The sequence below is a fragment of the Talpa europaea genome, assembly GCF_964194135.1.
Source record: "Talpa europaea genome assembly, chromosome: 7".
NCBI lineage: Eukaryota > Metazoa > Chordata > Mammalia > Eulipotyphla > Talpidae > Talpa > Talpa europaea.
In genome coordinates, this window is record NC_140074.1 from 64,605,446 (window position 1) to 64,633,283 (window position 27,838).

General features: G+C 46.2%; 1 protein-coding gene across 4 annotated transcripts in view; it reads right to left on the bottom strand.

The window, feature by feature from the left end:
* The window catches only part of WHRN (whirlin), a gene marked incomplete at both ends in the record, with an annotated part of 78,339 nt that overhangs the window by 15,551 nt on the left and 34,950 nt on the right, over nt 1-27,838 (bottom strand). For 3 of the 4 annotated variants that reach the window (XM_084238609.1, XM_084238608.1, XM_084238606.1), the window contains 4 exons: nt 154-363; nt 1,139-1,351; nt 2,481-2,517; nt 3,621-3,823. In XM_084238609.1, the coding sequence (XP_084094735.1) occupies nt 154-363; nt 1,139-1,351; nt 2,481-2,517; nt 3,621-3,823 (663 nt within the window). Of the gene's footprint in view, nt 1-153; nt 364-1,138; nt 1,352-2,480; nt 2,518-3,608; nt 3,824-27,838 lie in introns of all 4 variants that reach the window. The other variant, XM_084238607.1, reaches the window with a different exon arrangement.

A 27,838-nucleotide genomic window follows, 5' to 3' on the forward strand; every position in this document is an offset into this window, starting at 1 on the left:
GGCAATTTTTACAGGTGAAAAAACTGAGGCTCAGAAAGCCAGATACAGAGCCCGGAAGCGGTGGTTCTGGGGTTCGGACCCAGATTAGCCTCATTCCAACATCTTAATTCCCCTGCTGGCCTTCAAGCCAAGAACGGGGCAGGAACAGCTCACCCTAGCCGAGCTGATGGTGGTGGAGGTGCCATGGCTGCCGGTGGATGAGCCAGTGTCGCTGTAGGAGACCATGGAGTAGGTGTCCCCCGCCCCGGGGCCTGGGGGCTGCCGTGCCTTCATGGACTCAATCTCCCGCCTCAGCACCAGGTGGTCGAAGCAGTCCAGGTCTTGGGGGGAGATGGTGCCTCTCACCTCAGAGAAGAGCGAGAACTGGAGGCCGGGGGGTGAGGGGGGAGCAGGCTGTCAGCAGGTAGCCAATCAGCAGGTGGGTGAACCCCTCTCCCCGCAATGACCGGCATGCTGACTTGACCCCTGGCCTCCCCGTAGCCCCCACCCCAGCTCCCCATGGTCCTAGAAGGTCTGCACCTCTGTCTGGGATGCTGGGCCATATCCTCTGAGAGCTGCCTCCCCCTCACCTCTCAGCACACACATGACTGAGCTCCCTGAACGCCCCACAGAGCCCCTGGCTGTGCCTGCCATTTCGAAAACCCTTCCGCCCACTTCCCACTAGGTCAGCATTCCTGTCTTCCCAACCTAACCACTCCTTGGATGTGGATTTAATCCCTCCTTCCTTCGTGCTGCTTCTAAACCTGAGACTCCCACCTGGAGCCTGGCTCTGAAAGGCCTCAGCACACTGGCCCCCCAGGGGTCTGTTAAATGACTGACAGGCTCCATCCACATTCATGTATGCCTTCAGGCTGGGGGGGGGGGGGAGCCTGGGCAGGGCTTGTCAACAGCCACTTGGGTGATTGTAAATATGTTCCCAGCATCGGACGCCACTGTGTTTGGGCCTCTGCCATGCTCATTGACTCTCCCCAAGAGCCTGTGGACTTCCCCAGGGCAGGGGGCTGTCGTGGTCCCCAGCTCAGGGTAAAGTTTAAGCTTGAGCCTTGTGGGTTCTCAGTAAAGGAGTGGGGAACTGACAGAAGCAGGGGAGGATGTGGAGCCTCCCAAAAAGGCCCTGCCCAGGGAGGGGTGCAGGAACCTTGGCATGGGTGTTGAGCAGCTCGAACAGGGCCATGACCAGGGCCTCCACGGAGATGCTGCCGCCGCGGTACTCCTCCAGGTAGTAGGCCATGGTGGCGCGCTCCTGCTCCGTCAGCAGCTGCCGTGCCTGCTCCTCCAGCAGCACACGGGTCTGGTTCCCCAGGCTGCTCAGTGTCACCTGCGAGCCGGCGGGTCCCTTGTAAAATCCCTGCTAAAAGACAGGAAGATGGAGGCCTGGGAATCCTGAGCTGCTTTGGAGCCAGTGTCCACGCTGGAGAGGGATGAGGAGGTCCCCCGAGGCCTGGGCCACCAGGGACAGCTGCAGGAGACCTAACCATCTGTCTCCACATATGTGGCCTTGACGGTTGCCAAGAGCTGTATTTGCTTACCCAGCACATCTACCTGTGTTATTGCCTCAGTTCCTAGTAACCCAGAGTCAAGCACTGTTACTAGGGTTCTCTCATCATTCCTTAGGCGCTGCTATCTTTCTTGGTAAACTAGGGATAATAGTAACTTTATTTCTCAAATAAGCTCAGATCTGTACAAAGACCCTCCTCTCTCCCCCAGCACTGCCTCTGTCTAATCTGCTGTGTCTGAGGCCCCATGGGCTCTCCCCTTTGGTCCCCACTGCCACTCCCTATCACCCATGAAGAGCTGCCAGTTGCTCTCACAAAAACACAAATCACCTGTGTTGCCCCCCAACTAAAAAGCCTTTCAACTGCATCTCATTGTTTTAGGTTAGAAGCCAAGACTCACATGGCCCATATGATCTGGCTGTCCCCCTTGTTATCCTGTTCCCACCCACCCCACTACTGTCAATGCAACCCCCACCACACTCCTTTCTTCCAGCAAGCCAGGCCTCTCCTACCTCAGGGTGCTGGCACTTGCTGGGCCCTCTGACTCGGTCACAGCCCTCCTGCTCCTGTCCTGGCTAACCTCTAGTCCATATCCAGTTCACAGCCCAAATGTTACATCTTTGCCTCAGAGAGCCTCTGCCCTGTCTCTGCACTGAAATTAGGTGTCTATTCTCTCACGGTACCCAGTACCTTGCCTCCATGCCCGGACCATCTTTCGTGATTCTGTAATTGTGTAGGTCTGCTTTGTTTGTGAGTCTCCTTCCCTGGCTGTGACCTCTGTGAGGGCAGGGCTGCCCTGTTCTGCTCATTACATCAACCTCCGATGGGAGGGCGCCCGGTCTTGGTGGCTCTTCTGGGACTGTATGGACCCACCATGAAGAGAGTCAGCAGGCCCCCAGAGGCAACAAGGTCACGCTTGGCCCAGCCCAGAGCGCCCTCTGTACGAGCTCTGAAGAATTCCCCCAGGGACAGAGCGCACCCTACCTTGTTTGTCCCTTCTGTCTTAGGAGCCCCAGGAAACCTACAAAGAAAGATAAGCATGTTCAGCCGCGAGTCTGAGCAGTTCAAGCAAACAAGAGTGGGGGAAAGACCAGATTGGAACAAGGCTTTGAGAGAATCTCAGCTCCACTCACTGGGGCTACTCCAGGAAACGAAACCCCAGACAGAGGGGCTTCCCACTTCACAATTAACCATTAACCATGTAGACAGAAGGTCTAAAACCAGGCAAAGAGGTGGGGAAGGGGCATTTTGAGTTGTTTCCAACCACAGGAGCAGGCAGGGAGAGGAGAGCATAAAAGGCAACTGAGATAGGGTCAGGGTCAGGCCAAGCCCAGGAGGGCATGGAGATGCCCAGATGTGACTCCCAGGTGCCCTCAAGCCCTGCCCACATTTTCATGAAAAGCATGGGCTCAAGCTGCCAGAATTCCTGGTTTTAAAGAAGCAGCCAGAAATCCTGTGTTTTTATGGGAAACCTAATGCCTTTTTAAACGTTGGCAGCTATTTAAAAAATGCATAATACTGTTCAGGTGGAAGGAAGGAAGAAAAATAGGAAGGAAAAGAAGACAAGAGGGTAGGAAAGGAAGAAAGAGGAGGGAGGAGGAAGGGATAAGGAGAATGAGAACAAGAAACAGCTGCTCTGGGGTGTGTCTGGCCCCAGGAGCCACCAACCAGTCTGAGATTGCTGATGAAAACCCACAGGGGACACCTTACATTATCAGCAACTACGGCGCGTGGCCACTCAAATTTACTCTAGGTGTAATCTCCAAGACCCTTTCACAGATCTGGAATGGGGGCAGAGGTCATGCTCTCCAGTTTCCAGATAAAACAAAGGTCAAAGAATTAAGTGACTTAGGAGTTAAGGGCCAATAAGTTAAAAACTTTGCCTGCTGGCAAAGAAGAAATGTGTTGGAGCAGGCAGTTCAGCTTTCTATGGGAAACTGAGGCAAAGACAGGAGAAGGGATGTGTGCAAGGTCATGTGTGCAAATGAAAGGGACCCTGGTGCTGGGCCCCAGGCTCTAAAAGCCAGTGGAATCTTTACAGATCAGGACATGGTGGAGGGACAGAGAGGGCCATGGCTGGTTTTCAGAAATGACCCTGGGGCTCAGCAAGTAGTGTAGCCAGACCCTGCTGAGTTCATGGCAGCATCCCCAATCCGGGAACTGGCAATCCACTTGGTCTCATCCACAGTGGTACGGGCGTGGGGCAGCCTCCCGACATCCTTCACCGTCAGGATGAGGTGCTGGGATGACTTGAGCAGCTTGACGGCCTCATCATGCAGGATGTTGAGAAAGCTCCGTCCATTCACCTCTAGAATTTGGTCCCCAACCTGCCAAGACCACCACACAATACAGTTACCTGGATGCCAACTCATGTCCAAGACTCATGCTTCAGAGCCCTGATTCCAGTTCTCTTCCTGGCCAGCCTTCCAAGGAGGTCACCAAGACTCAGAGAGGTTATGTGAATGCCTGAGGGTCACACAGCAAGTCAGCAGCAGAGCCAGCCTTCCAATCCTGAGCTCATGTTCCTGTGACTATAACGGCCACCTCCCCTCCACCTAGCAATGACTTTGAGGGGTGGTCTCTAAGGAGATTCCCAAGGATCCCCTTGTCTGTTAAATAACTCATATCTGAGACTGGGGCAGGGGTTGGGGGAGGAATTGAGGGTAAGGGGAGGTAAGAAGCATAAAGACATGTCCATTCTGTTCCTTCTATGTTGTAGATACTTTTACCTCAAGCATGCATCTTTACATTATTAAAATGTAAGCAACATATTCATTTCCTCAAGAAAAAGGGAATAAACAAGAAAAGTATCCTCCCTTTAAAGCAATAATATACAGCTTGAATTCTTGCAAGCAAGTGGTTTTATTTTATAACATAATAACACTTTTTTAAATGTGAGGATAAAAAATAGAGGGGGGAAACTAGACTCCCAATAACAATCAATATGTGACAAAAGCAGGAGAGGCTGGAGGAGAGGCTGAGGGTGAGATGGGGCATGTTCCTCTTCCTTCCACATGGGGCAGGAGACAGGCCCAGGGCCAGGGAGGGAATGCCCAGAGTCACAGCCACCTTGGCCTTCAAGGGCAGCCTTTTAATGATTATTCCCAACTGCTTTCTTCCTCCCCAGTTCCCCAGCCAGTGGGTGCACGGACTCAGCCCCCCAGGGGGGAACTTCCCAAATGAAAATTTCACAATGGTGGGCCAAATGGGAATGTGGAAGAAAAGGAGGAGAAAAAGATGTGGAAGAAAAGGAGGAGAAAAAATCAGTTTCCTGATTTTTCTTTAACACCTCACCTGCCATTGGGGAGATTCCAGTACAGAAAGGGGTTAAAAAATTCCACCTTCCCATCTCCCCCTGCACCAGCTTTGAGGGGCTCAGAGAAGGCCTGCTATTTCTGTACCCCCACCAAGCACTCGGCACTTTTACTGCACACCCACTAGGTCAGCCGACCACGTTGCCCCCAAGCTGCTCGGAGTGTAAGGTGGGCCCGCTTTTACACTATAATTGGTTTTCTCATCCATACTGTGTCCTCAGGGTCCAGCACACAGCAGGCCTTCAACAAAAATACACAAATGAAAGAAAAGCCAGGTGTCTAGCTCCAGCCCCGTCTCTGCCATAGCCCAGTGGGGACTGGCACACACACTGGCCTGGGGTCCCCACTTTGAGCCACTATTGACCAGCTGCTGACCTGCACTAGGTACCTAGATCGTCCCTTTACATATTTTGTTTATTTAATGTCCTCAACATTCTATAAAATAGGAGCACTGCTGTCCCATCTCACCAGGGAGAAAAGAAAGGCTCTGAGAGGTTGGCAAATAGCTGGTGGACACAGAGCCCGAGTAGAGGACAGCTAGGGTGCAGCCCCAGGTCAGGCTGGCCTCAAGGCAGAAGCGCTGCAGTCGAGAGCTCTGCCTGGGAACACAAGGTATCACTTAGAATCTGTTGGTTCAAAGCCACTGAGCTGCTGTGCCCCCAGTCCTGCCTGCAGCACCCAGATCAGAAGGCCTGCCCCCCAAATCAACTCTACCTTTATTCTCCCAAGTAGATCCTTCTGTGAGTCCTACACAAGTTGACCAACCCCGCCACAGCCTGGTTCTAAAACCAGCACCTGCCTCTGGTGCCTGAACATCTACACTGGCCACAGACCTAGCACCCGATTAATTTTTCCTCATCATTATGCTTTCATGACATCCGTCTCTGATGTAAAACCTCCAACGACATCACCACCACCGCTACCACCCCTCACTGCCCAATCCAGGAGGCAGCAAAGCACTATGGTTAAGAGTTTCAAAGACTGCCAGACCCAAGTTCAAATCTGGTTCTGCTACTTCCATGCTGTGTGACCTCAAGAGGATCCCCCAATAGCTTTTGTGCCTCAGTTTCCTTAGGTGTAAAGTAAAAGGGGCTGCTAGCTAGGATTGTCCTTGTCCAAATTTCTCCAGTTAGTGGCATGTTCTCCAATGGCATTCCCTTCACCTGTGCCACCATCTCATCTGTCAATCTTTCTCTGTCTGCATCTTTGAGACCCTAGTGAAGAAATGGGGTTCCTGAGAAGGTAAGCAGCTCCAGCTGTTCTTGGCAAGAAACCAAAAGGAAATTCAAAACCTGGCTCAGGGGTTGGCACACAGCAAGTGCTCAGTTAATGCTGATCCCTGAAGGGGTGGGCTGTGCCACTTGCCCTCGCCTCAGACCCCCCTCCTGCCTGCCCTCCTGGCAGGCTTCCCAGAGGCCAGAAAGCAGAGCTGTGACAAAGGAGCGCCTCCCCATGCTCTGGACTTTACTGACACCAGAGAAGAATGCCTGTCCACAGGGCCTGGGCACCCAAGCCATTAAATGGCCTCCCTGGGCAGTGACTCCCTCCTGCCCTCTGCCCAGTGGAGTCCTCCCTAGTGCCACGTGCCCAGCTGCCACCCACAGCCCTGGACTACATCAGATTACTCCATTTTCTTAAGTATCCCTTCAATAGCTTTCCCTTTTGTTAAGCCAAGGGGACCCATTTTAACCTTCCCCACATACTTAATTTCATTCCAGCAGTTTAATGAAAGGAATGAGCCTCCAAGAGACCATTTGAGAGGTTGTCCTTTTATGTGCAAGCCTGGGGAGGGACAATGCAATGCCATAAGCATCTACCTGGCCCTCCTAGGGGAGGCGGGGCATAGGGTGGAGGCTGCCAAGTAGAATAAATGACACCTGCTTACACTTGATTTTCAAATAAATGACAGATACTTTGAAAATATTTGTCCCAAATGCTTATGGACATAAGTATACTTAAAAAAATTGTTGTTTACTTGGCACTCAAATTTTAGTGGGCATTCTGTGTTTTTTATTCATTATTTAAGGCCAGTTAAATCTAGCAACCCTAGGGTGAGGTGTCAATAACCCCCAGGGCAATGATGTTGGGTGGTGGAGGGTGCTGATTTAGTGCTTCCCAAACTGCTGCTCTCTCAGCCTCACTCCCACTCACCTCCCCTTTCCCTTTGGATTATGCCCTGTGAGATAGGAAGTGGCAGCTTTAAAGATCTTGATCTGTCTCTTACCCCCAAATAAAACAACCACCTAAGAACTCTATTTGATTACTGAGTGACATGTCACTTTCTCCCACCCACTGAAGTCAGCTCTGAGTTACGCAACATGTGGGTGAACAGGCACAAAGTGACAGGCAAGGACTCTGTGACTGTCAGGGCCTTCCCAGGGGTCTGCCACAGATGGGGAGGTGGAGGCCAGGGATGAGCTGAGGGCCACAGAGTCTAAAAACCAGCATGTCCCCAACTCATCCGAGCACTACCCCCCAGAGAAAGGAAAGACAGGTGCCAAGTGTGATGGAGTGTCTAATATTGCTCAGCTTATAGCCGGGTGCCGAGGGGGAGGACATGGAAGGATAAACAAATAAAGGTGTTTTTATAGTATTTGTCACCGAGGGCGGCCTATTTATCATGGGTGATGGAGGAGCAGAGGGCCCCAGGAATGCCCTTCATTTTAAGGTGGAGGAACGATACCTCCATCATCCACAGTGATCAAGCGCAGGCTCAGATAGGGGATGCCCTGAGGACAGCATGAAGGGAATTCAACAGGATACTGATTGCTGCTGAACTTCACCAACCACCAGGGGACCCACTGGTGGGAACCCACTTCCTTTGCATCTGAGATGGACACAGGAGCACTGGGAGGAGGCTCTTAGAGCAGAGGAGAGTGCTGGGCAGGCCTGGAGGCGAGCAGAGGGGGTGACTCTTACTCCTGACCCCCAGTGACTACCCTAGGTCATCCCTCCCTCAAAACTGGAATAAGACCACCAACTGCTAAAGTGTTGTGTGGACTACAGGAGGGTCCTATGGTGTGAGGTTATGAGCACAGACTCCAGGGGTCTAATTCCAGACTCTGCTGCTTACCAGGTGTGTGAACTTTGGTCACTTCCCAACCCTCTCTGTGCCTTACATTCTCTGGAAAATGGGGGCAGCATCAGTACCTACCTCATAGGTCTTAAGATTAACTGAGTTAATAGCTCTTCACTGTATCCCCAGCACCTAAAACAGATCTGGCACATGGCAGTTGCTCAATGACTATTTACTGAACAGACACATGTAAAGTAGGTGAAATGGCTACTTGCAAACATAAGTGCCCGGTAAATGTTAGCTGCAGTTCCGAGACACCGTGGTTACCTCCTCCGTCCCCCATCAACCAGCCTGTGATCCTGAGTGTCTCAAAGCCATATCCTCCACCTTTCCACCTGCCTCCTCCCCATCCTCCCAGCTCTTCCGTAACTTCTCAGCCCCTGGCTTCCTGCTGTGCACACATTAGGTGCTCTATTTACACCTGTGAAGGGAACTGAAAACAAATGAACCAAAAGAATCATGGCTGAATGGCAGCAGCTCCATACTGGCTCACCAGGGGTGGTCGGGAGAGAAGCTGCCTACAGCACGATGGGTGTGCTGAGCGGGGAGGTGCCAGCCACACCAGCTGGCAAAGCCCATGTCAGGGCTCTCTGTACCACCTTCCCAAGGTTTTATTGAAATGGATTTTGTGGCTTCAGATGAGGCTCCCGCTGATTATAGCATTACTACAATGAAAATTCAAATTCCATTAAAAAGTTTTATTGCAATTATGAATCTTTAATGGTCTTCCATGTCAGGTATGAAATTTAATGGGCTTTTTTTTCTTTTTTTGGTACAGTGAGCAATGCAGTTTTAATGACACGACATTTGATTTTCCCACCAGTTCAGAAGTCAATAAACCTTGTCTATAAAAAAAAAAAAAAAAGCAAGGTAATTGCCAAGAAGATTCAGGAAGCAAGCTGGGGGCAAGAGTTGGGTCTGGGTAAGCAGAATCTCATCTGAATTCCATCCAAAATGCCACAGGTGGAACTGACAAAGCTGATGCCTGTTGACTTCCAGTATAGTCTCTGCTTCATTCTGGTTCCTTCATCAGACTGTGGCACCCCCTTATTAGTATTTGTTTATGCAGGATATGGGCAGCTCCCAGGGAGGGCCTGCTCTAACCTCTAGGTCACCAACAGGAAAAATGAGGCCCACAGAGGCGAATGGACTTGTCCAAGGTCATACTCTGCGACAAGGTCAGAGCAAGGGCAGAGAAGTCATTTCTGAGTTCTTTCCACAGGAGAGTCTGGATTCTAAGTAAACAGGTCAGAGCAATTACAAAGGTCAAGCCCAAGTGCCTCTTGTGGCCAGTAACCTTGTATAATTTGCTCTAAACAAAATAAGCAAACCTGAAATGGTGTATATCCTGTCTGATAGATGAGAGTAGTGAAACTCAGAGGGGTGAAGTGACTTGCTGAAGGATACCCAGCAAGCAAGTAGCAGAGCAGGATTAGAAGCCAGTCCAAGAGCTGTTCTGAGCCCCAGACTTGAATCTGCCACTCAGCATTTCAATTCAAATGAGCAACATCCAAAAGAACTCAAAACAGCAACATCCAAAAGAACTTTCTGCAACAGTGGAAATGTTCTAGAACCATAATGTCCAATACAGTAGTCACAGCTATTTACATTTGAATTAATTAAAATTTAACAAAACAAGAAATTCACTTTCCTAAATCACACTCACTCTGTTTCAATGGCCACAGAAGACTGGTCACTGCTGCTCTGAACAGTCCAGCTTTAACTCTGCTTCCACAGACTGAAGCCTGACTTTCTTCCCTCTCCTGTAGGGCTCCCCATCTCAGCACTCAAGCCTCAATTCTAGGAATCCACTGGATCTATCATCAGGACTAAAGGATTTTGCCTTCCCCTCCAAAAGGACCTCAAACTCCCCTCCATCTCCACTAACCCACCCTGATTCCAGCCAACACAGACTCTCATTTGGTGTCTTCACAAGCCTCCCTGCTTTAGCCCTGGCCACTCCCTCCCATGGCTTTTAATTTTATGTGTCCACTTGCCTGGGCTAAAGGGCGCTCAAAGAGCTGGTAAAACATTCCTTTGGGTGTTTCAGTGAGTTGCCTCTGGACAGCCTCTGAATTGGTGGACTGAACAATGAAGGTCACCCTCACCAATGTCCCTTCCAGTCCACGGGGGTCTGCAGAGAACAAACAAGCACAAAAGGGAGAATTCCCTCTCTGCTTGAGCTGCAACGTTGACCTTGGCTCTCAGGCCTTAAAACTTAGGTTGTGGTTCAGGGGCCTTTGGACTTGATCTCACATCATCGGCTCCCCTGTTTTTCGGGCCTTTGGACTGAATCATACCACTGGCTTTCCTGGGTCTCCAACCTACAGATGACAGAGGTGGGAATTCTTAGCTTCCATAATCTTGTCAGCCAATTCCTGCAATAAATCTCATGTCTGTCCACATCTATGTTTATCTTTTTCTATCTGTATCTATCCTATTGATTCTATTTCTCTGGAGAAGCTGGAATAATACATTGCTCAATGTAGCAAGGGTATCAATTTCAACTGCAAAGCTGATGTTTTCATACCTTCCGTAAAACCCCCCAGTGACCCCAAGCTCCCTAACCTACCTGGCCTGAGAGGGGTCTTGCCTTGCTCATCCATCTCACATTTCTCTTCCCCAGCTTTTCCCACTCCTCCTGCACTTGCCATCTCTTAGTTCTACAAACAAAAGGAGTCCTCCCTTGCCTAGGAGTCTGGGGGTCTGGGGGCCTTTGAGATTGCCTTTAAGAGATATTCTCTCACCATCCCCTCTGAAGCTGGTGTTCCTAGTGTAACAGGGTGGTCCCCAGGAAAGGGGGAGGTTCCAGGTTTTCGCCCCACCCAAAAGGAGGGTGTAGCTGAGCAGGGATTGAATGAGCTTTAGAGGAGACTGAGGAAGGAAGGAAGCAGGATGGAGAACCAGAAGGAGACCTGGATGAGGCACATGGAGCCGAGAGACACATGAAGAAACTGCACTTGCCTTTTGGTTGTGGACTGGGTGATACAGATGTGGCTGAGAGACCCGTGGGGAGGTGACAATGGCGGTTTTTGTCTTGATTTTGATTTTGCTCTTTTCCTTCCAGACTGGTTGTTTCTGATCCTTTTCTGTGGGTCCCCACTGGAAGATGCTTTAGACTTGTGGCAGGCTGTGGGGCCTTGCTCTGGGCCAACACTGCTTGGGTGGAATTTTACCCATGAGGGGACGGGTAACTTTGGGTACTTGATTTAGAAACTATATTCTTTGCCTTTTCTGTATTGTTTACTGATTGTATTAAAGTTCCTTTTAATTAAAGTCGCATATGTTTTGTGCTGATGTGGCAGATGGCAGAACCTATTTAGAGCAGGCAGGTTTGCGGGTCTGGGGTGCCCCTCTCCCTGCCCTGTAACACTAGAACAACCATTTCCTCCCCCGGTACCCCCAGCACTCTTCCAGCTTTCATTGTTGTTTTGAGATTCATCTATAAGCATTGAGTTCAAGGTCAGTGGGTGACAACACCTTGCATGGCATGTGGGAGGCACCCAACCAATGCCTGCTGGAATCAGTGAACATGTGAATAAATGAATGCGTGAGTGAGCAAGCATACAAACAAGCAAGCCCCTCCTCTTGACCCTCAGTTTCTGCAGACAGGCAGGAAACATTTTTTGTTTGTGTAAAGGTTTCATCTGACAAGGCCAGGGCATCTTAGGAAGCTGGGTGCTTGCTGCCAGCTCTGCACGCTGCAGCAGGGGAAGCGTGTCTGATTTTTTCAATCAAATAGAAGTCAAAGAGGTATAAATACAAGCCACAATTCTGTTTTGGCTGGATTTACACTCTGAGAAATGGTGCACATTTATGAAGCCCCTCATTTTGGAAGATAGGAAATTGGGGGGAAGGGTAGAGATGTCAAGGCCTCTCAGTTGGTCAGGGCAAAGCTGGCCAGGGACCCAGCCATCTCACCCGTTCTGTGCTGATCTACAAATTACAAAAAAAAAAAAGGTATAAAAATGGCCCTGGGCCTCCCCTGGTGGAGCAGCGGTTGAGTGCTGGGCTGAGAGGCTGCCCGCAGCCTCTGCAGCGCTGGTTCATTCCCCAGCAGCCAGCGAGGGTCCCACAAAAAAAAAAAAAAAAAAAGAAAAGGAAAGTCCCTTCAGCATATGAAAAGACATTTAATTTCACTTGTCATAATAGAGTTGGAAAACAAAGTGCCATCAAGATGCCATTTCTTACCCATCAGATTGGAAACAATGAAAAATGATGGCACCTGTCAGTGAGCTATGGGGAAGTGGCAGGGCTTCTTGCCACACAGGCTGGTAAGAATGCAGGGCAGACAGCACTTAAGAAGTGAAGTTGGGGAGCCTTTCTGGTGATGCAAGGGGTTAAGACTCAGCTCTATGAAGCTATCTGCAGTCACTGCAACACAAGTTCGATCCCCGGCCAGGGAGCTAGCCACATGACACAGCAGACCTCTCCTGTCTCACCTGCTGCTCCCCTCAGCAGTGTATTTCAGTAGATCTGCCTATTCTGCTCCCCACTCAGTCCCTGCTGAATCCTCTCACCCCCTGTACCTCTGGCCTGTACCCCAGTTCTTGTATGCATAAATAAAACTTAAAAAAAAAAAAAAGAAGTGGAATTGGCCAGAATGGAAACAACTATACACAATCCTGCATCTGGTTGGGGACATGTCCTGAGAAACGCATCGTTAGGCAGTGTCACTGCCTGAACTTCAGAGTGTAATTACACACGCCTGGATGGGATGGCCTCCTACACACCCAGGTTACATGATGTATACAGCCTCTCGGGACCACTGTCATAGATGTGGTCTGTCGGTGACTGAAATGCCATTAAACAGATGTGTGATGGGATGTGTTTACCTTTTGACCCAGAAATCCCACTTTTAGAAGCTCACCCTGAACACACATTTCCAAAAGTAATAAATAAATAGGCAAAGAGTTATTCACTGCAGCATTGTTTGTGATCTTAAAAATATCGAAAACAGCACAAATACCCATACAAAGGAGAGCAGTTGAATAAAGTATGGTACAGCCACACAGAGGAATACTATGAAGCTATAAAAAAGTGACAAAGATTTCTTATGCACTGTCATGAAGTGACTTCAGGATACTAAATTTTTAAAAAGTAAGTGCAGAATATTTACAGCCTGCTACTCTTTGAATAAGAAAGGTAGTACGTGCCTTTTATCTTTGTATCTGTTTATTTCTCTTTTTGCAAAAAGAAACAGGAATAAAACAGAAATAGTATAGTTACCTGCAAGGAATGAATGGGAATGGACAAAAAAGATGTGAGAGATAAGGTACCCTGAGAATATCTTTTTGTACAATATTGATGTTTCAGTTACTCAAAAAAGTAAAACTGAATTGATAAAGATGCAGGAAAACACTACTGATTTGCAAGAGAGAAACAAATGCATCTATTTCAAATGGATAACAGAACTAAGCTGAAGGGGAAAAAGAAATAACTAACCCAAGGAACACAGTGCTTTGACAATAAACTCTTAATTTGTTTTTTAAATTAAAAATTATTTAATTATGATAGTATTAGTTAACAACATTGTATAGGTTACAGGTGAACAGTTTCTCACTTCATTAACTCTATATATCACACCATCCCTGCCACCAAATATTTACTTACCACCCAGCACCAACCAATTGGCCCCACTACCTATTAGAGCACCCTCCTCTCTGTATCCCTCTTGCTCCTCTTCCCCTCTGGTAACTCTGTTGTCAGAGTCTAAGGATTTGTTTGTTCACTTGGTTTATTTCTTTATATTCCACAAATAAGTAAAATCATCTACTATTTTGTCTCTCTCCTTCTGGTTTATTCCACTAAACATATCTTCTTAAGGTCCATCCATGTTGTCACAAATGCACAGATTTTATTATTTTGAAGGCTGAGTAGTATTCTATTGTGTATGTATACCACATCTTCTGTATCCAATAATTCGTTGTTGGGCAATTGGGTAGTTTTCATATCTTGGCTATTGTGAATAGTACTGCAATAAACACAGGGTACATGTATCTTTTTGACTAAGGGTCTTTATATTCTTCAGGTAAATATTCAGAAGTGAAGTTACTAGATTATATGGTGGTTCTATGTTTAATTTTTGGAGGAGCCTCTCTATTGTTTTCCACAGTGACTGCACCAATGTAAATTGGTACATTCCCACCAAAAGTACATGAAGTTTCATTTTTCTGTAAAACCTCACCAACTTTTATTGTTTTTTTTGACTTTTTGATAATAGCCATTTTAACCACTGTGAGGTAAAATCTCATTATGGCTTACATTTCCATTTCCTTAATGATAAATGATATGGATTATCTTTTCATGTGTCTTTTGACCATCTGTGTGTCTTCTTGGTGAAATGACCATTTAGATCCTCTGTCCATTTTTAATTGTTTTGTATGATATTTTTGTTGTTGCTGAGTTGGATGAGTTTATTATTTTGTGTATTAGCCCTTTGTTTGACATGTTTTGCAAATGGCTTCTCCCATTCAGTAGGCTGCCATTTTCATTTCAACAATGGTTGTGCCAAAGCTTTTTAGTTTGATGTAATTCCATTTGTCTATATTCTCTTTTGTTTCTCTTGATGCAGGTGATAACTCCAAAAAGACATTACTAAGGCCAATGCTAAGGAGCTTGTCACCTGTTTTCTACTATGTATTTTATGGTTTCAGGTCTTACTTTCAAGTCTGTAATCCATTTTGAATTAATTTTAGTATATGGTGTAAGATGGTGGTCTAGTTTCATTCTTTTGCTTGTGGTTGTCCAATGTTCCAACCACCATTGATTAAAGAATTTTTCCTTTCTCCATTGAATGTTCTTAGCTCCTTTGTCATAGATTAGTTGTTCATATGTTGTTTTATTTCTAGGCTCTAACTTCTATTCCATTAATCTGTATTCCTATTTTTGTATTGATTTTTTTTTTATTTTTTACATCATTGTTCATTTTGAAACAATATTTGCTTCCCCCACCCCCTCAGGTGTAGTCCCCATAGAGACTTCCCCAATGCACCCATGCACCATCACCTCAACCCCTGTGCTACTCCCTCCTTTCCTCTGATTCCTCTCCCTCCTCCTCCTCCTCTGCAGGATGTCTCTGATTTATAATTGTCCATTTTTCCTTTGTTGTGTTTTTACTGTTATTATTTTTTTTTACACTGATGTCTTATTTGGTTCCCCTATATTCCTGCTTATAAGTGAAACCATCCGATATTTTTCTTTTTCCTTCTGGCTTATTCCATTGAGTATAATTCCTTCTAGTTCCATCCACGTTGCTGTGAATGGCATGGGTTTATCTTTTTGATTGCTGAGTAATATTCCATTGTGTATATGTACCACATCTTCTTGATCCAGTCATCTATTTTTGGGCATTTGGGTTGTTTCCAGGTTTTACCTATTGTAAATAGTGCTGCAATAAACATAGGGGTACAGGTGTTCTTTTGAATCAATGTTTTTGTGTCCTTTGGATAGATCCCTAGTAGTGGAATTGCCAGGTTGTATGGTAGCTCCATACAGCTTTCCACAGTGGTTGGACCAGTTTGCACTCCCACCAGCAATGTAGGAGATTTCTTTTTTCACCACATCCTCACCAATATTTGTTGTTGCTTGTTTGTTTTTTTGATATGTACCATTCTTTCTGGTGTAAGGTGGTATCTCAGGTATGGTTTTAATTTACATTTCCCTGATTATAAGGGATGTTGAACATTTTTTCATATGTCTGTTGGCCATTTGCATTTCCTCTTTGGAGAAATGTCTTTTAAGTTCTGCCCATTTCTTGACTGGATTGTTTATTTTGTTTTTGTTGAGTCATGTGAGTTCTTTGTATATCTTTTTTTTTAAAGATTTATTTATTTATGCATACAAGAACTGGGGTACAGGCCAGAGGCATGGGGGGTGGGAGGATCCACCAGAGACAGAGTGGGGAAAAAAACAGGCAGATTAACTGATATACACTGCTGAGAGGAGCAGCAGGCGAGATAGGAGAGGTCTGCTGAGCCATGTGGGTTGCTCCCTGGCCGGGGATCGAACTCATGCTTCAGTGGCTGCGGATTGCTTCATAGGTTGCGTCTTAACCCCTTGCGCCACCATATCTTTGTGATCAGTCCCTTATAAGTTGACACTGGAGTGCAAAGATTTTTTTTCCCAATCAGTGGGGTGTCTCTCTGTTTTGATTAATGTCTCTTTTGCTGTGCTGAAACTTTTCAGTTTGATGTAATCCCAGGTGTAATAAACTCTTAATGTAAAGACAAACAAATTGCAAACAAATTGGAAATTCAACTTGGTAGGTTTGCTTTCACAGTGGTAGGCATGTCACAATTCTGACACTACTTTTATGTCTTGTAAGATTGGGCAAATGAGTAATTATATTAAGCCATCCAGACAAGAACCGAGTACCTCCTAAGGGCCAGCACTAAGCTAGTTGTTGGGGATTGTGTATATACTGTCATAGTTTCCTATAGCTGCTGTGACAAATGATCACAAACTTAGTGGCTTTGAAGAACACGAGTATATGATCCTACAGTTCTAGAGGTCAGAAGTCCAAAGTGAATTTCACAAGGGTAAGATTAAGATGTCAGCAGAGCTGAGTTCCTTCTTGAGGCTCCTGGGCGCAAACCATTTCCTAAGTGTGGGATTATCTACATTTTCTGCAGTGGACATGCTTTATTTTCACATTCAGTTTTCTAATGTTCTCTAAAACCTCCTCCTCTGATGTGGTTTTCAATTGTGTTAAAGAGATGGGGGGGAAATGTGCCAAAATGGTCATGGGTGTCACCTCTGAATGGTGAGTTCCAGCAAATTTAATTTCAAGCTCTTTAATCATTTTCTGTGCTTTCCAGATTGTAAATGAAGACTACATAGTTGAGGGCAAAAAGAAAAAAAAAATCAGAAGGAGAAATATAAACATTGGGGGAAGATGATAAGACACCAACATCTCCTTGTACTCTTGGGAGTCTGGGGAAGCGCGGGCCTGGGTGCTTGGCTGCTTTGTTGTTCTGCCCTAGAGAAGAATCTTCTTTATACCATCCTGTCCAATGCATGCCTCTTAGTAATTTGGGATAAGCCATTCCTGTGCCCCGCTGGGCTCAGCAGCCGGCTGGCACAGATAGATGTGCAGGGGGTTTAAGCTTTTTGGAAAGATCCTTTGAGATTTCTCTCATTTGTTGCTCTTTCTAAAACCTTATTTCAATTGGAAGCAACTAAATGCCTGACTTCAGGGGAATGGTTAGGTAAATCATATTTCAGCCACAAGATGGAATATTATCATGCAGCTATTACAAATTGCACTGATGGTAAGTTTTTAATGACAAAGGAAAATGCAAGCAAAAAACATGAGATGCAAATAGTTCATGCTATATAGTATCAATCATGTGATAACACCCAGAAAAAGCTACATCAAGATCCTAACCAATAGAAACCACTCAAAGTCCATCAGCTCACAAATATTAAAGTGATATAGGCCACCACACAGTGCCAGGTGGAGGAAGCCAGACACAGATGCCACATATTCTATGATCCACTGATGTGAACTGTCCAAAATAGACAAATCTATAGAAACAGAAATGAGGAGGGACTGCTTTTTTTGGGGGGAGGACTGATGAAAATGTTCTGAAATTAGGTAGTGTTGATGGTTGCCTAATGTGGAGGTGCCAAAACTCACTGATTTGCAGACTTTAAAAGAGTGAGGTTCCTGATATGTGAATTATATCTCAAAAAAAGATGCTAATAACGACTGGCTCTGGTAGGCTGGGGGTCTGAGTTTAAATGTCCAAAAATGGATATTTTTGGAAAATAATACCTGGGCCCTCAAACCCCTGCTACGTCACCATGCTTAGAGGAAACTCAAACTAGCTCTGTGAAATGATGGCATGAAGGGGCCCAGGCAGACGAGGGGGCCCCCAGCCAGCAGCCAACAGCAACCTGGAGGCATGAGAGGAAGTAAGCCCCCTGAAGACTCCAGGGCCAGACTTTGAGGATTCCAGTTGCAGCCTGAGACTGCATGGAGCCAGGGTCAGCCACCGCTGCTGTGCCCTGAGCACCTTCTGACCCACAGAACCCGGAGCTCTTTCATACCTCTAAGTTTGGGGAGGTTGTATAGTCATAACAACTCCAACACTGCTGAATCTGAACCTGCGCTTGACAAAGTCCTCAATGACTCACATGCAGGGTCATTGCCCCATATGGTGACTGACCCCTCTCAAAGCCCTCTCCCACACCAGGGCCTGAGGACATGCTCACTGATATTTATTTCACTTATGAAACACAGAAAAAGCAAACCACGCACATCGACAGGCAGACATTGAACTTGGAAATGCCACTCTTGAAGCCACAAGGGCAACCAATCACCTTCCCATGTAAGTCAGCTGCTGCTCAGCACCTCCAGACCTTGCTAAACTAGTTGGGGACAAGGGATGACAAGGAACTCACACAGCCAGCCCCTACCGACCATCCCACAGGGGACAAAACAGGTGCCAGGGTCCTGGATACCTGAATAAATGCTCTCACCTCTGCCAGCGACCTGGGCAAGTCTCTGATGGGCCTCCCCTTGGAAACTGTTTCTCCTTTTGGCAGCAGCCTGCCTGGGAGCAATTACTGCCTGCACAGGGGCTCCTTCAAAGGCCAGGCAGTAGGACTAAACAACTTGAATGTTTGCAATTTTTTAAACACCCATTCGGAGGCCAGTTCAGAAACCCAGCTAAGACAGCATTTGAAGGCAGGATTGACAACACGGCATAGCATCGGAATAGATCTGAGAGGGGGCAGGGGAGGGGGGGGGAGCTGAAATAGTTGCCCAGCAGGTGCCAGATTTTTCAAGAAAGAAATCACCTTCCAGTTCCTTGGGAAAGATGTTCATCATCAGTGTGGATTCATTGGTCACCTGCATTTCAGAAGCTACTGCAGGCCAGTCTCAGCATACATGCGTGTGCATATGAAAGTCCATGAGAGCTCCCCTTTGGGGATGCTTATCGTGTGCTAGGCATCCGGCTTTCCTGGCATGTGGCTCCCGCCATCCTGACAGGGTAGTACATAAGTGTGGCTGCTGCCACGATTATTGACCCGGGAAGGGAAGCGAGATGCCAGCTCTGAGGTTCCTGGCTCATGAGCCCCTGCCTAGGACTGAGACAAGGTCCCTCCACCCCAGAGGGAGGCAGCCCCAAGGAAAAGCCTTCAGAGGGGGCCCTATTCCCACAAGGGACTCAGTAAGGGCACAAAACAAGTCGTTCAAGTTGGAGCTTAGCAATGATATGAAAGTCGTTCTCCCACCTCTGACTGAAAGAGCCGGGGGATCCTTGAGGCCCCAAAGCAATCAGGGGCTGCTTCATCATGATTTCTTCATTCCTCCCGAGCAGAATGCATGGGGGCCAGAGCTGTGTGCAGTGAGGAGTGGGAAGGAACAGCCTCAGGGTGATTCCGTCTGGGAGGGGCAAGACAAGACGTCTCCTCCCCCAGGAAGCAGGCCCCACCTCCGAAAGTGGGGTAGAGGAGGCATTCAGATGGCTGCCCTGGCCAGCCCTCAGATGTGACCTTGCAATGACCACTCCTACCTTCTGAGTCTCGTTTTTCTCATCCACAAATAGACCCAATGCCAGTTACCTTACTGAGTTATACCAAAAACCAGAAATAATTTTCAAAACCCAGTGTCTTTTGAACACAATCATCTGTGCTAAGTGCTTTACAGAGATTCTCTGGCTACACTCTTAGCTTTCCTAGAGGTATTAGCAGCCCAGCTCTGCAGATGAGGAAACTGAGTCCAGGGAGATGAAGTGACATAGCTGCTAATTCAGACTCCAAAGTACCTGCAAGTAACCACCAGGTGACACCGTCCTGCATGCCCAGGGTGGAAAGGCAGCTGCTATTGTTATTATTATTAGTTTCCCCACAAATAACACGTCTTTGCTGAAGTATGGCTTTGGGCACACATTCTTACCTAATTAATCTTAAAAGCTGAGCTGGGTCCATGCGGCCAGGCGGGATGGCTCACCTCCAGCCATCGTGGGCTCAGTAAGTTTTCTCCCCTGTAGCGTCCAATTGCAGCTACCCCAGCACAGGCACTTCTGCCACCCGAGTAATTAAGCAAAGCCAGCATGCAAGATCTAGATTATTTGCTGTATTTGGGAGGAGAAAGAGCACTGGATCTGGAGGTGGAGCAACACAGAAAAGCCCTTCCCAACGTCAAGTAAGAACTGCTTACGGATCCAAGGATCTGACTCCTGCAACTCAGTCCTCCTGGTCGGCACCTGCATTTGAATTGCCAAGTCTCTGCCAACTAAAAACAAGCTTTGGGGCAAGTTCCTCCTCAATATGGGGGTGATGACAATCAGAACCTCCTCGTGGGGCTGTAACGAGGACAGAACAAGATGATTCAGAAGTACTGGATGGGACTAGGAGTAGTCAATAGACAGGTGCTATTGTGCCACTGTTATTAAGCAGACTTCAGGGATATGGGGGAGGGGGTGCGGGGGGTGGATATGAGCACACATACCACATACTAAGAGAAAAAACCTGAAGTAAGGAATTATCCACTCCTCTCTCACCTCCAGGGAGCAGTAAACTCAAACTGCCCAGTCTTCCAAAGAAGAACTTTGCAATGAGACAACCCCTCTAAGTTCCACAAGAGCCACTGGAGTTGGTGAAGGAGAGGGTGAGGGGAACAGGACTTCTGTGACTAAGCTTTGAACCCACCTGAGTTTCATCTCCAGCTCTTCTACCTACTGGCTCTGTGACCTTGGGTGGGTTACTTAACCTCTCTGGGCCTCAGTTGCCCAGCTCTAAAATGGAGATGATACTTCCTCCACACAGGTTGCTAGGAGAACTAAATAACTTGGTGCAGGCCCAGCACTCACTAGGTACCCTGCATGGCACAGAGGGAGCACTCCTCACATGCTGGTGATTACCATTACTATCACCATTAGAAATAACTAGAAGACTGCCCTGCTCTCATTTTCTTCCATATGGCTCCTTACCATCATCATCATCACTACCCTCCTGTTATTGTACCTTGTGCCATATACCAGGCTTTTACTCTAACACATTCTGAATGGCCAGAAGAATCCTCCAGGCTCCAAATCCAAATGCAGAATGTGCGTAACCACCAGACCGCATGGGAGAGCTGAGGGTCTGGCTGCCAAGAGCCGGCAGCCCCCTTTTCTTCTCAATCACACAAGTTCAGGCTAACAGGGGAGTTCTGGAATCCAGCTCCATCTCAGCAATACCACTTCATGCTGTGTGACCTTGAGCAGGTAACAACTTCTCTGAGGCTCATTTTGCTCATCTTTCAGTGAAGGATGTTTTGGCAAATGTTTAGGGATTCAAGGTGGACCATAAAAGGTGCCCAGCCTAGAACAATCACTAGTGGATTTAGTCATAACCATTTCTCTCACCGAGGCTCAGCCAGAGTTCTCCCAGGGTCAGGGGGCACCTTCTGTCTCCACTCTTACTTCCCCATTCAACACATCCAGCCTTTACGTAATCACATTATAAGGACTCATGGATTTTTATTTTGCTCTCCTTTAGCCACTGGAGCTTTTACAGGTGAGCTTCAGACATATCTGATGTGCTGATAAGATTTTACTTTCTGGTACCACAGGATACCCCAGATTCACCCCACATCTTCCCTGCCCTAGACCTGGAATCAACCACATCTACAAAGCATCCTGGTTCCCTTAATTTGGAGAACAGTATTTAAAAACTACAATCTGGGTGCTAGGTATACCCATTTTTATTGGGGTATCCCTACCTCTAGCCCTTCTCCATGGAGAGAACAAAGAACTAGGTGTATGTATGCTAACTCACATGTACACATCTATACTTATTTATGTATTTGCACATGTATGTATTTTAAATTAATCTATTCCTCTGAATAATCGGAAATATTAGTGGGTCACTAAGCCATACTTCTGCTTTCCTTACTTGTAACTTTTTCTGAGTAAGAATCTGGCTCTCACTATTTAAAATATAGTTTACTGGTTTTTTTTTTTTCAACCCTACTATACAAATGAAGTAGTTCTGGAATTCCTAATCCATATCATTTTGAGAAAAAAATTGCCAACTGGAGTGCAGTGTTTGTGTACTGCCTTACAGGATCCGTCAAAACAAAATTTCTCAAAATTGCTTTGATCAGCTGCTTTCTTCTCTACTCCCATTCAATGTGGTTCTGTGACTCATTTGTAATACAGTTAGATTCCTTCGTCTTCATTTGTCTCAGCCTGCATCCCATCCATCCCCACACATTCTGTTTCATTTTTCAAAATTTGTATATAGTAAATTTCACTCCGGTATAGAGATTTTGACAAATGCACAGTCATATATCTGTCACCCCAGTTCCATAAAAAAAAATTCCTAGATCTTTTGTCCATGTTGAGTTCTTTATATGGCCTTAATACAAGCCCTTTGTCAGAAATATGATTAGAAACTATTTTCTCCTCCAAATCTGTGGCTTGCCTTTTCATTCTCCAAAAGTATCTTTTTGTAGAGTGAAAGTTTTTAATCTTGATAAAGTCCAATTTGTCAATCGTTTCTTTCATGGACCACAGTTTTAGTGACATATCTAAAAGCTCTGCCTCACCCAAGGTCACGCACATTTTCTCCTATATATTTTCCTGGAAGTATTATGGTTTTATATTTTACTTTTCAGTCCATGATCCACTTTGAATTAGTTTTCATATAAGTTGTAAGGTTCAGGTTGGGATTCATTTGTTGGCACACAGACATCCAAATGTTCCAGCACCATTCGCCGAAAGGACTATGCTTTCACCATTGAATTGCCTTTGCATTTTTGCAAAAATCAGTTAGGTATATTTGTGTGGGTTTATTTTTGGAGTCTGTTCTATTCCAATGATCTATATTCCTATCCTTTCACTAGTACGACTCTATCCTGCTTACCTGTAGCTTTATAGTATGACTGGAAACAAGGCACTGAGTCCTCCCACTGCGTTTGTTTCAGAGTTGTTTCAGCTCCTCTTCTTTATCTTTTCATTTGAAAAATTTAGAATAAGCTTGTAAATGTCTACAAAACTTACTTGGATTGGAACTGAGATTGCACTGAATCTAGATCAAGTCAGGGAGACCGACATCTTAACATTGAGTCTCCCTATCTATGAACACCAGTATCTCCCCATTTATTTCGGTCTTTTTTATTTTATAGTTTTCATCACACAAACACTGCACATATTTTCCATTTTAAGGCAATTCTCTAATGTACATTGTTTTTATTAATTTTCAATTCCAGCTGTTGATTGCTAACCTATAAAATATGATTGGTTTTGTACTTGATTTCATATGCTGACTATATCCTTTTACTTGCTAAATGTACTTTTCAGTTCTAGGAGCTTTTTGGTATAATTTTCTATGTACACTGTCAGTGTCTGTAAATAGAATCATTTCTTCTTTTCAGGTCTATAAATGTTTCATTTCCTTTCATTGCCTTATTACATTGACTACAACTCCTAGTATGATACTGGATAGGATTGCTGGAACGAGACATTTTTGCTTTATTTTAATCTTATTAGAGGAAAGGGTAGTTTTTCATCATTCATATATAGTTGCAGACTTTTGTAGATGCCCTTTGTATCAGGTTAAAGATGACTGCTACTTTTGATGAGAGCTTTTTATCATAAAATGGACATTGAATTTTGTTAAATTCTTTTTCTGATCACGTAATTTTTTTCCTTTAGTCTGGGCATTACATTAATTTTTCAAATTGAATCAGTCTCGCAATTCCTTGGCTTGAACCACTTGAACACAAAATATATTCATTTATAGGTTGGGGAATTTGATTTGATCATTTTTGTTGAAGGAGTTTTGCATCTTTTGTTCACAAAGAATCATGGTCAGTCATATTCTTAGAGTATGTTTGTTCGGTCTTGACATTGGACATGATGCTGGACTTCAAAATGAGTTAGGGATTTTTCCTCTCATCTTTTATTTTTAAGAAGAAATGGCATATTTCTTCCTTAAATGTTTCAAAGAGTTTATTAGTGAAAGATCTGGGCCTGAGCTTGCTTTTGGGAATGGTGTTTAACTACAAATCCAATTTCCTTGACACAATTTCAGGTTACCTATTTTTCTTTCTTGAGTGTTAGTAGTTTGTGCCTTTCAAGAAATTGACCCATTCGTCTGAATTGTAGAACTTATAGACAGATTTATTTGTAAAATGCCATATTGTCTATAATTTTTTGAACTGTCAAGGACTATATACATATTGAAACAATATTTTTTCATCTTCACTAGGACTAACTGAAATCAGTCACAACCCTGGATTAAAACATTCCTAAAGGACCTCCCTGGTGGTGCAAAGGGTTAAGCGTCAGCACTATGAAAATTTGCCAGCCACTGCAGCCCACTTAGGGAGCTGACTCACATGGGGCAGCAGACCTCTCCTGTTTCGTCCACTGCTCCCCTCAGCAGTGTATTTCAGTACATCCACCTGTTCTGCTCCCCACTCTGTCTCTGGTGAATCCATTCACCCCCCGCACCTCTGGCCTATACCCCAGTTCTTGTATGCATAAATAAATAAACCTTTAAAAAATTAAAAAATACTAGACTAAAGAACCCTTGTTAACCAAGTAATAATATATAGTAGTCACACCCTTGGCCCCACCAAGAATAAGGAGAAGGCAGCCTTGGAGGGTTTGTCAGGCTGTTCTCCTCTCCCAGCAGAATTATTTCAGAGAAGCCTGGAGCCACTGTCAGCAGACAAGTTCAAAGTGCCAGATATTGAAGGGGCTCTGCAGAGACCTTCCCGTGACCGTCAGCCAGACCGGGGCCCTCCCTCTGGCTCTCAGTCTCCCTATATGTAAAAATGGCAAGCTGGACCCAGGATTGTGTGTACAGTGGTTGCTGCTGTGCCTACCCCCCCACTAGAGAGGAACTGAGGGCAGTACCCAATGCGCACAGGGTGCCTGTGATGAGCAAACCTCACTAACAGCCCAGCTGCCACTCAGCTTCCTTCTGCATGCAGACAGGTGTCTCTGAGGGAATGAAAGGGTGTGATGGCTCAGGTCACATTCCCGGTGAGCATATAAACCACGAAGACTTTGTAGTAGGATTCATTCCTCCAGCACAAACGCTGGTGCTGTGCTGTGTTCAGGCCTGGATACGAACGAAACAGAGGCTGAGATCAGAGCCGTGGGAGCAGAAACCCCTGGCTCAGGCGTGCCTGGGCCATGGTCATGCTTTTATTCAAGAACTCTTTCCCAAATGCCTGCTAGGAACCAGCTGTTGTCTTGGGCAGGGAGATGCGTCGTGTCCAGAACACTCAGTGTTTGCCCCATGTAGTCGCGATGTAGGGGAAGAGTTAGTCATTAAATAAAGACTTCAGTTTAGGATGCGATTAGGAGCTCCTACCTTCCTGGACTGTCCTGAGGTTTACAGACAAACATTAGATCACTTTTCCTTTGTTGGTGTCAGCGAAGGGGTGCTGGCTCAGTCTAGGAGGACTCATGGGGAAACAGATACTGGCAAAAGCCAGACCTCAGAGGGGTCAGCCCCAGCCCCGTCAACTGCCCACTGAAGTTGACACAGAGTGTGAGCTGCTGCAGGAGGGGCCCAGCACATTCGACAGACACAGAGCAGTGTAACTTCAATAAAAAATAATAACAATAGGGCCTCCCCAGTGGCGCAGCGGTTGAGTGCTGGGTTGCGAAGCTGCCCGCGGCCTCTGCAGCGCCAGTTCGATCCCCGGCTGTTCCCCGGCCACCGGAGGAGGGTCCCACATGGCGCGCAGACCTCTCCTGCCACCCTCTGCTCCCCTCAGCAGTGTACTTCAGTCTGCCTGCTCTGCTCCCCACTCTGGCTCTGGTGAATTCTCTCACCCACCAGCGCTTCTGACTGTACCCAGTGCTTGTATAAATAAATAAAAATAAATCTTAAAAAAAAAAAAAGAATTTATCTCCCTTAAAAAAAAATAATAACAATTAAAGGAAATAGTATAGCCACTTGTCCTCATGATTGCTGAGACATGTATGGTACACCAGACAGAGCCCACCCTGTAGCCGCAAGCAACACAGTGGTGACCCCAAGAGTGTGATATTACGGGAACAGAGAGCTGCTCCAAGGAGCCCCAGTAACAACATGGGCCCTCCACTCTGGAATGATGCGAGGTGCTGGGCTTGGCGGGATCCAGGACAACCATGGGGTTCATAGCCTTGGTGGTTTTTGTATGTCCTTCTGTTTCCGTCTTTGAAATCTTTTGATATTTGGTCACAGAGGGGTACTAAGGAGGTGATATAGCAAAGTGCATACCTTCGGAGGGCCTGAAGGCTAGGATCCAAATTCCTGTGAGATCTGGAGCAAGTTACTACAACGCTCTGAGCCTTAAATGGCGCTACTAATGCCCACCATAGGGAGGTTTAATTTTTTTTAAGATTTATTTATTTATTTATATAAGCACTGGGTACAGTCAGAAGCACAGGAGGGTGAGAGAACCCACCAGAGCCAGTGCGGAGAGCAGAACAGGCAGACCGATGAAGCACACTGCTGAGGGGAGCAGTGGGCGGCAGGAGAGGTCTGCGCGCCATGTGGGACCCTCGCCTGGTGGCCGGGGATCCAACCGGTGCTGCAGAGGCTGTGAGCAGCTTCACAACCCAGCGCTCAACCACTGCGCCACCAGGAAGGCCCTATAGGGAGGTTTAAATAAGAGTGTTTCTAAAGTTTTTAGCACAGTGCTTGATTCATAATAACTGGCTAATAAAGGCAACTGCTATCATCATTATTATTTTTAAATGTCAGTCAATCTCCACTGTCCTTAAAGAAACAAGATTTTATGATCTATTCTTCAGCGGGCTTTGAGGCTGTGGGGCAGGTGTAAAGGGATAAGAGCTCTAAGATAAATGCTGAAGGGCGTGTCAACCCTTACCTCCAGAGTGGGAGAAGTCCTTATCCCCAAGTGGTCCCCAGGGTAAAAGCAGGCCCTGCCTAACCTCCTCCTGAAAGTTCTCCCTGCAACAGGGTTGACCTGCCCTTCCCCTGGGCTCCCAGGGGTCTCGGGGGCTAAGTGAGCGGCAGGAAGCCAGGAAAGGCAGCATTTTCACCCCGGGAAAGCTGCACAGCAGCAAGAAGCCCTATTTACAAATAAAGCCTGTTCTTGGCTCCTCCACCCACACAGCCAAACCCCTTTATTCCATTTCAATGTGCCTAATTCCACTGAAAGTGCATTGGCAATAAACGGAATTAATCAGTCCTGGATGCCCATGTGAATGTAGGCAGGTGTTAGCGTATCCCGGGGACCTTGGAGGGGAAAATAATGGCAGGGAATATAAAATGCTTTACTGCAGTGGGGACTGAGGATGGAAAGGACTTTACCGAAGGCAGGCATTTTATGAGCAAATAAAGCCTTTGCCTGCCACAGAGAGGTGAACTAAAGTGACTGGGAAACTTCTTTGGAATATTTTTCCCCTGCCTTGTTTCAAAATAGAATTCGTTTATTTGTTGCTATTTTCATGATTATAAAAGTAATGCTCGCTCCATCCGGATACTGAATAAGGATGTAAAGAACAAAGTAGAAATCATTCATAAGCTTGCCACCTCGACATAACCATAGTTGACATTTTGGTAGAGGTGGGACTAGTTGTTTCTCTGCGCATATTTTCACATACATATGACATAACAATGAATTAGATATGCAGTTTTATAACCTGTGTTTCCCACTTAATAATAGACCGTGGGCATCCTTCCATATTAATAGCAGTAGATCTCTCGCATCACCTTTTCATGCCTGCAGAGCTTTAGGTAAGTTACACACCCTGTGTGATTTGAAACTGTCCTCATGGTCAGCAAAGGCCAGCACCTTCATCCTACAAGGATTTAGGCATTCAGCCACACTGATGTCTCCTTGACCCAAGCACAGTTCTTTCCCACCTCAGGGACTTAGCATTTGCTGCTCTTTCTGCCTGATATTCTCATTTCCTCTTTTAGATAATTTTCTTCTCTTTTTTCAAATTCCAATGGAAATATTTCCTCCTCCAGGAAGCCTT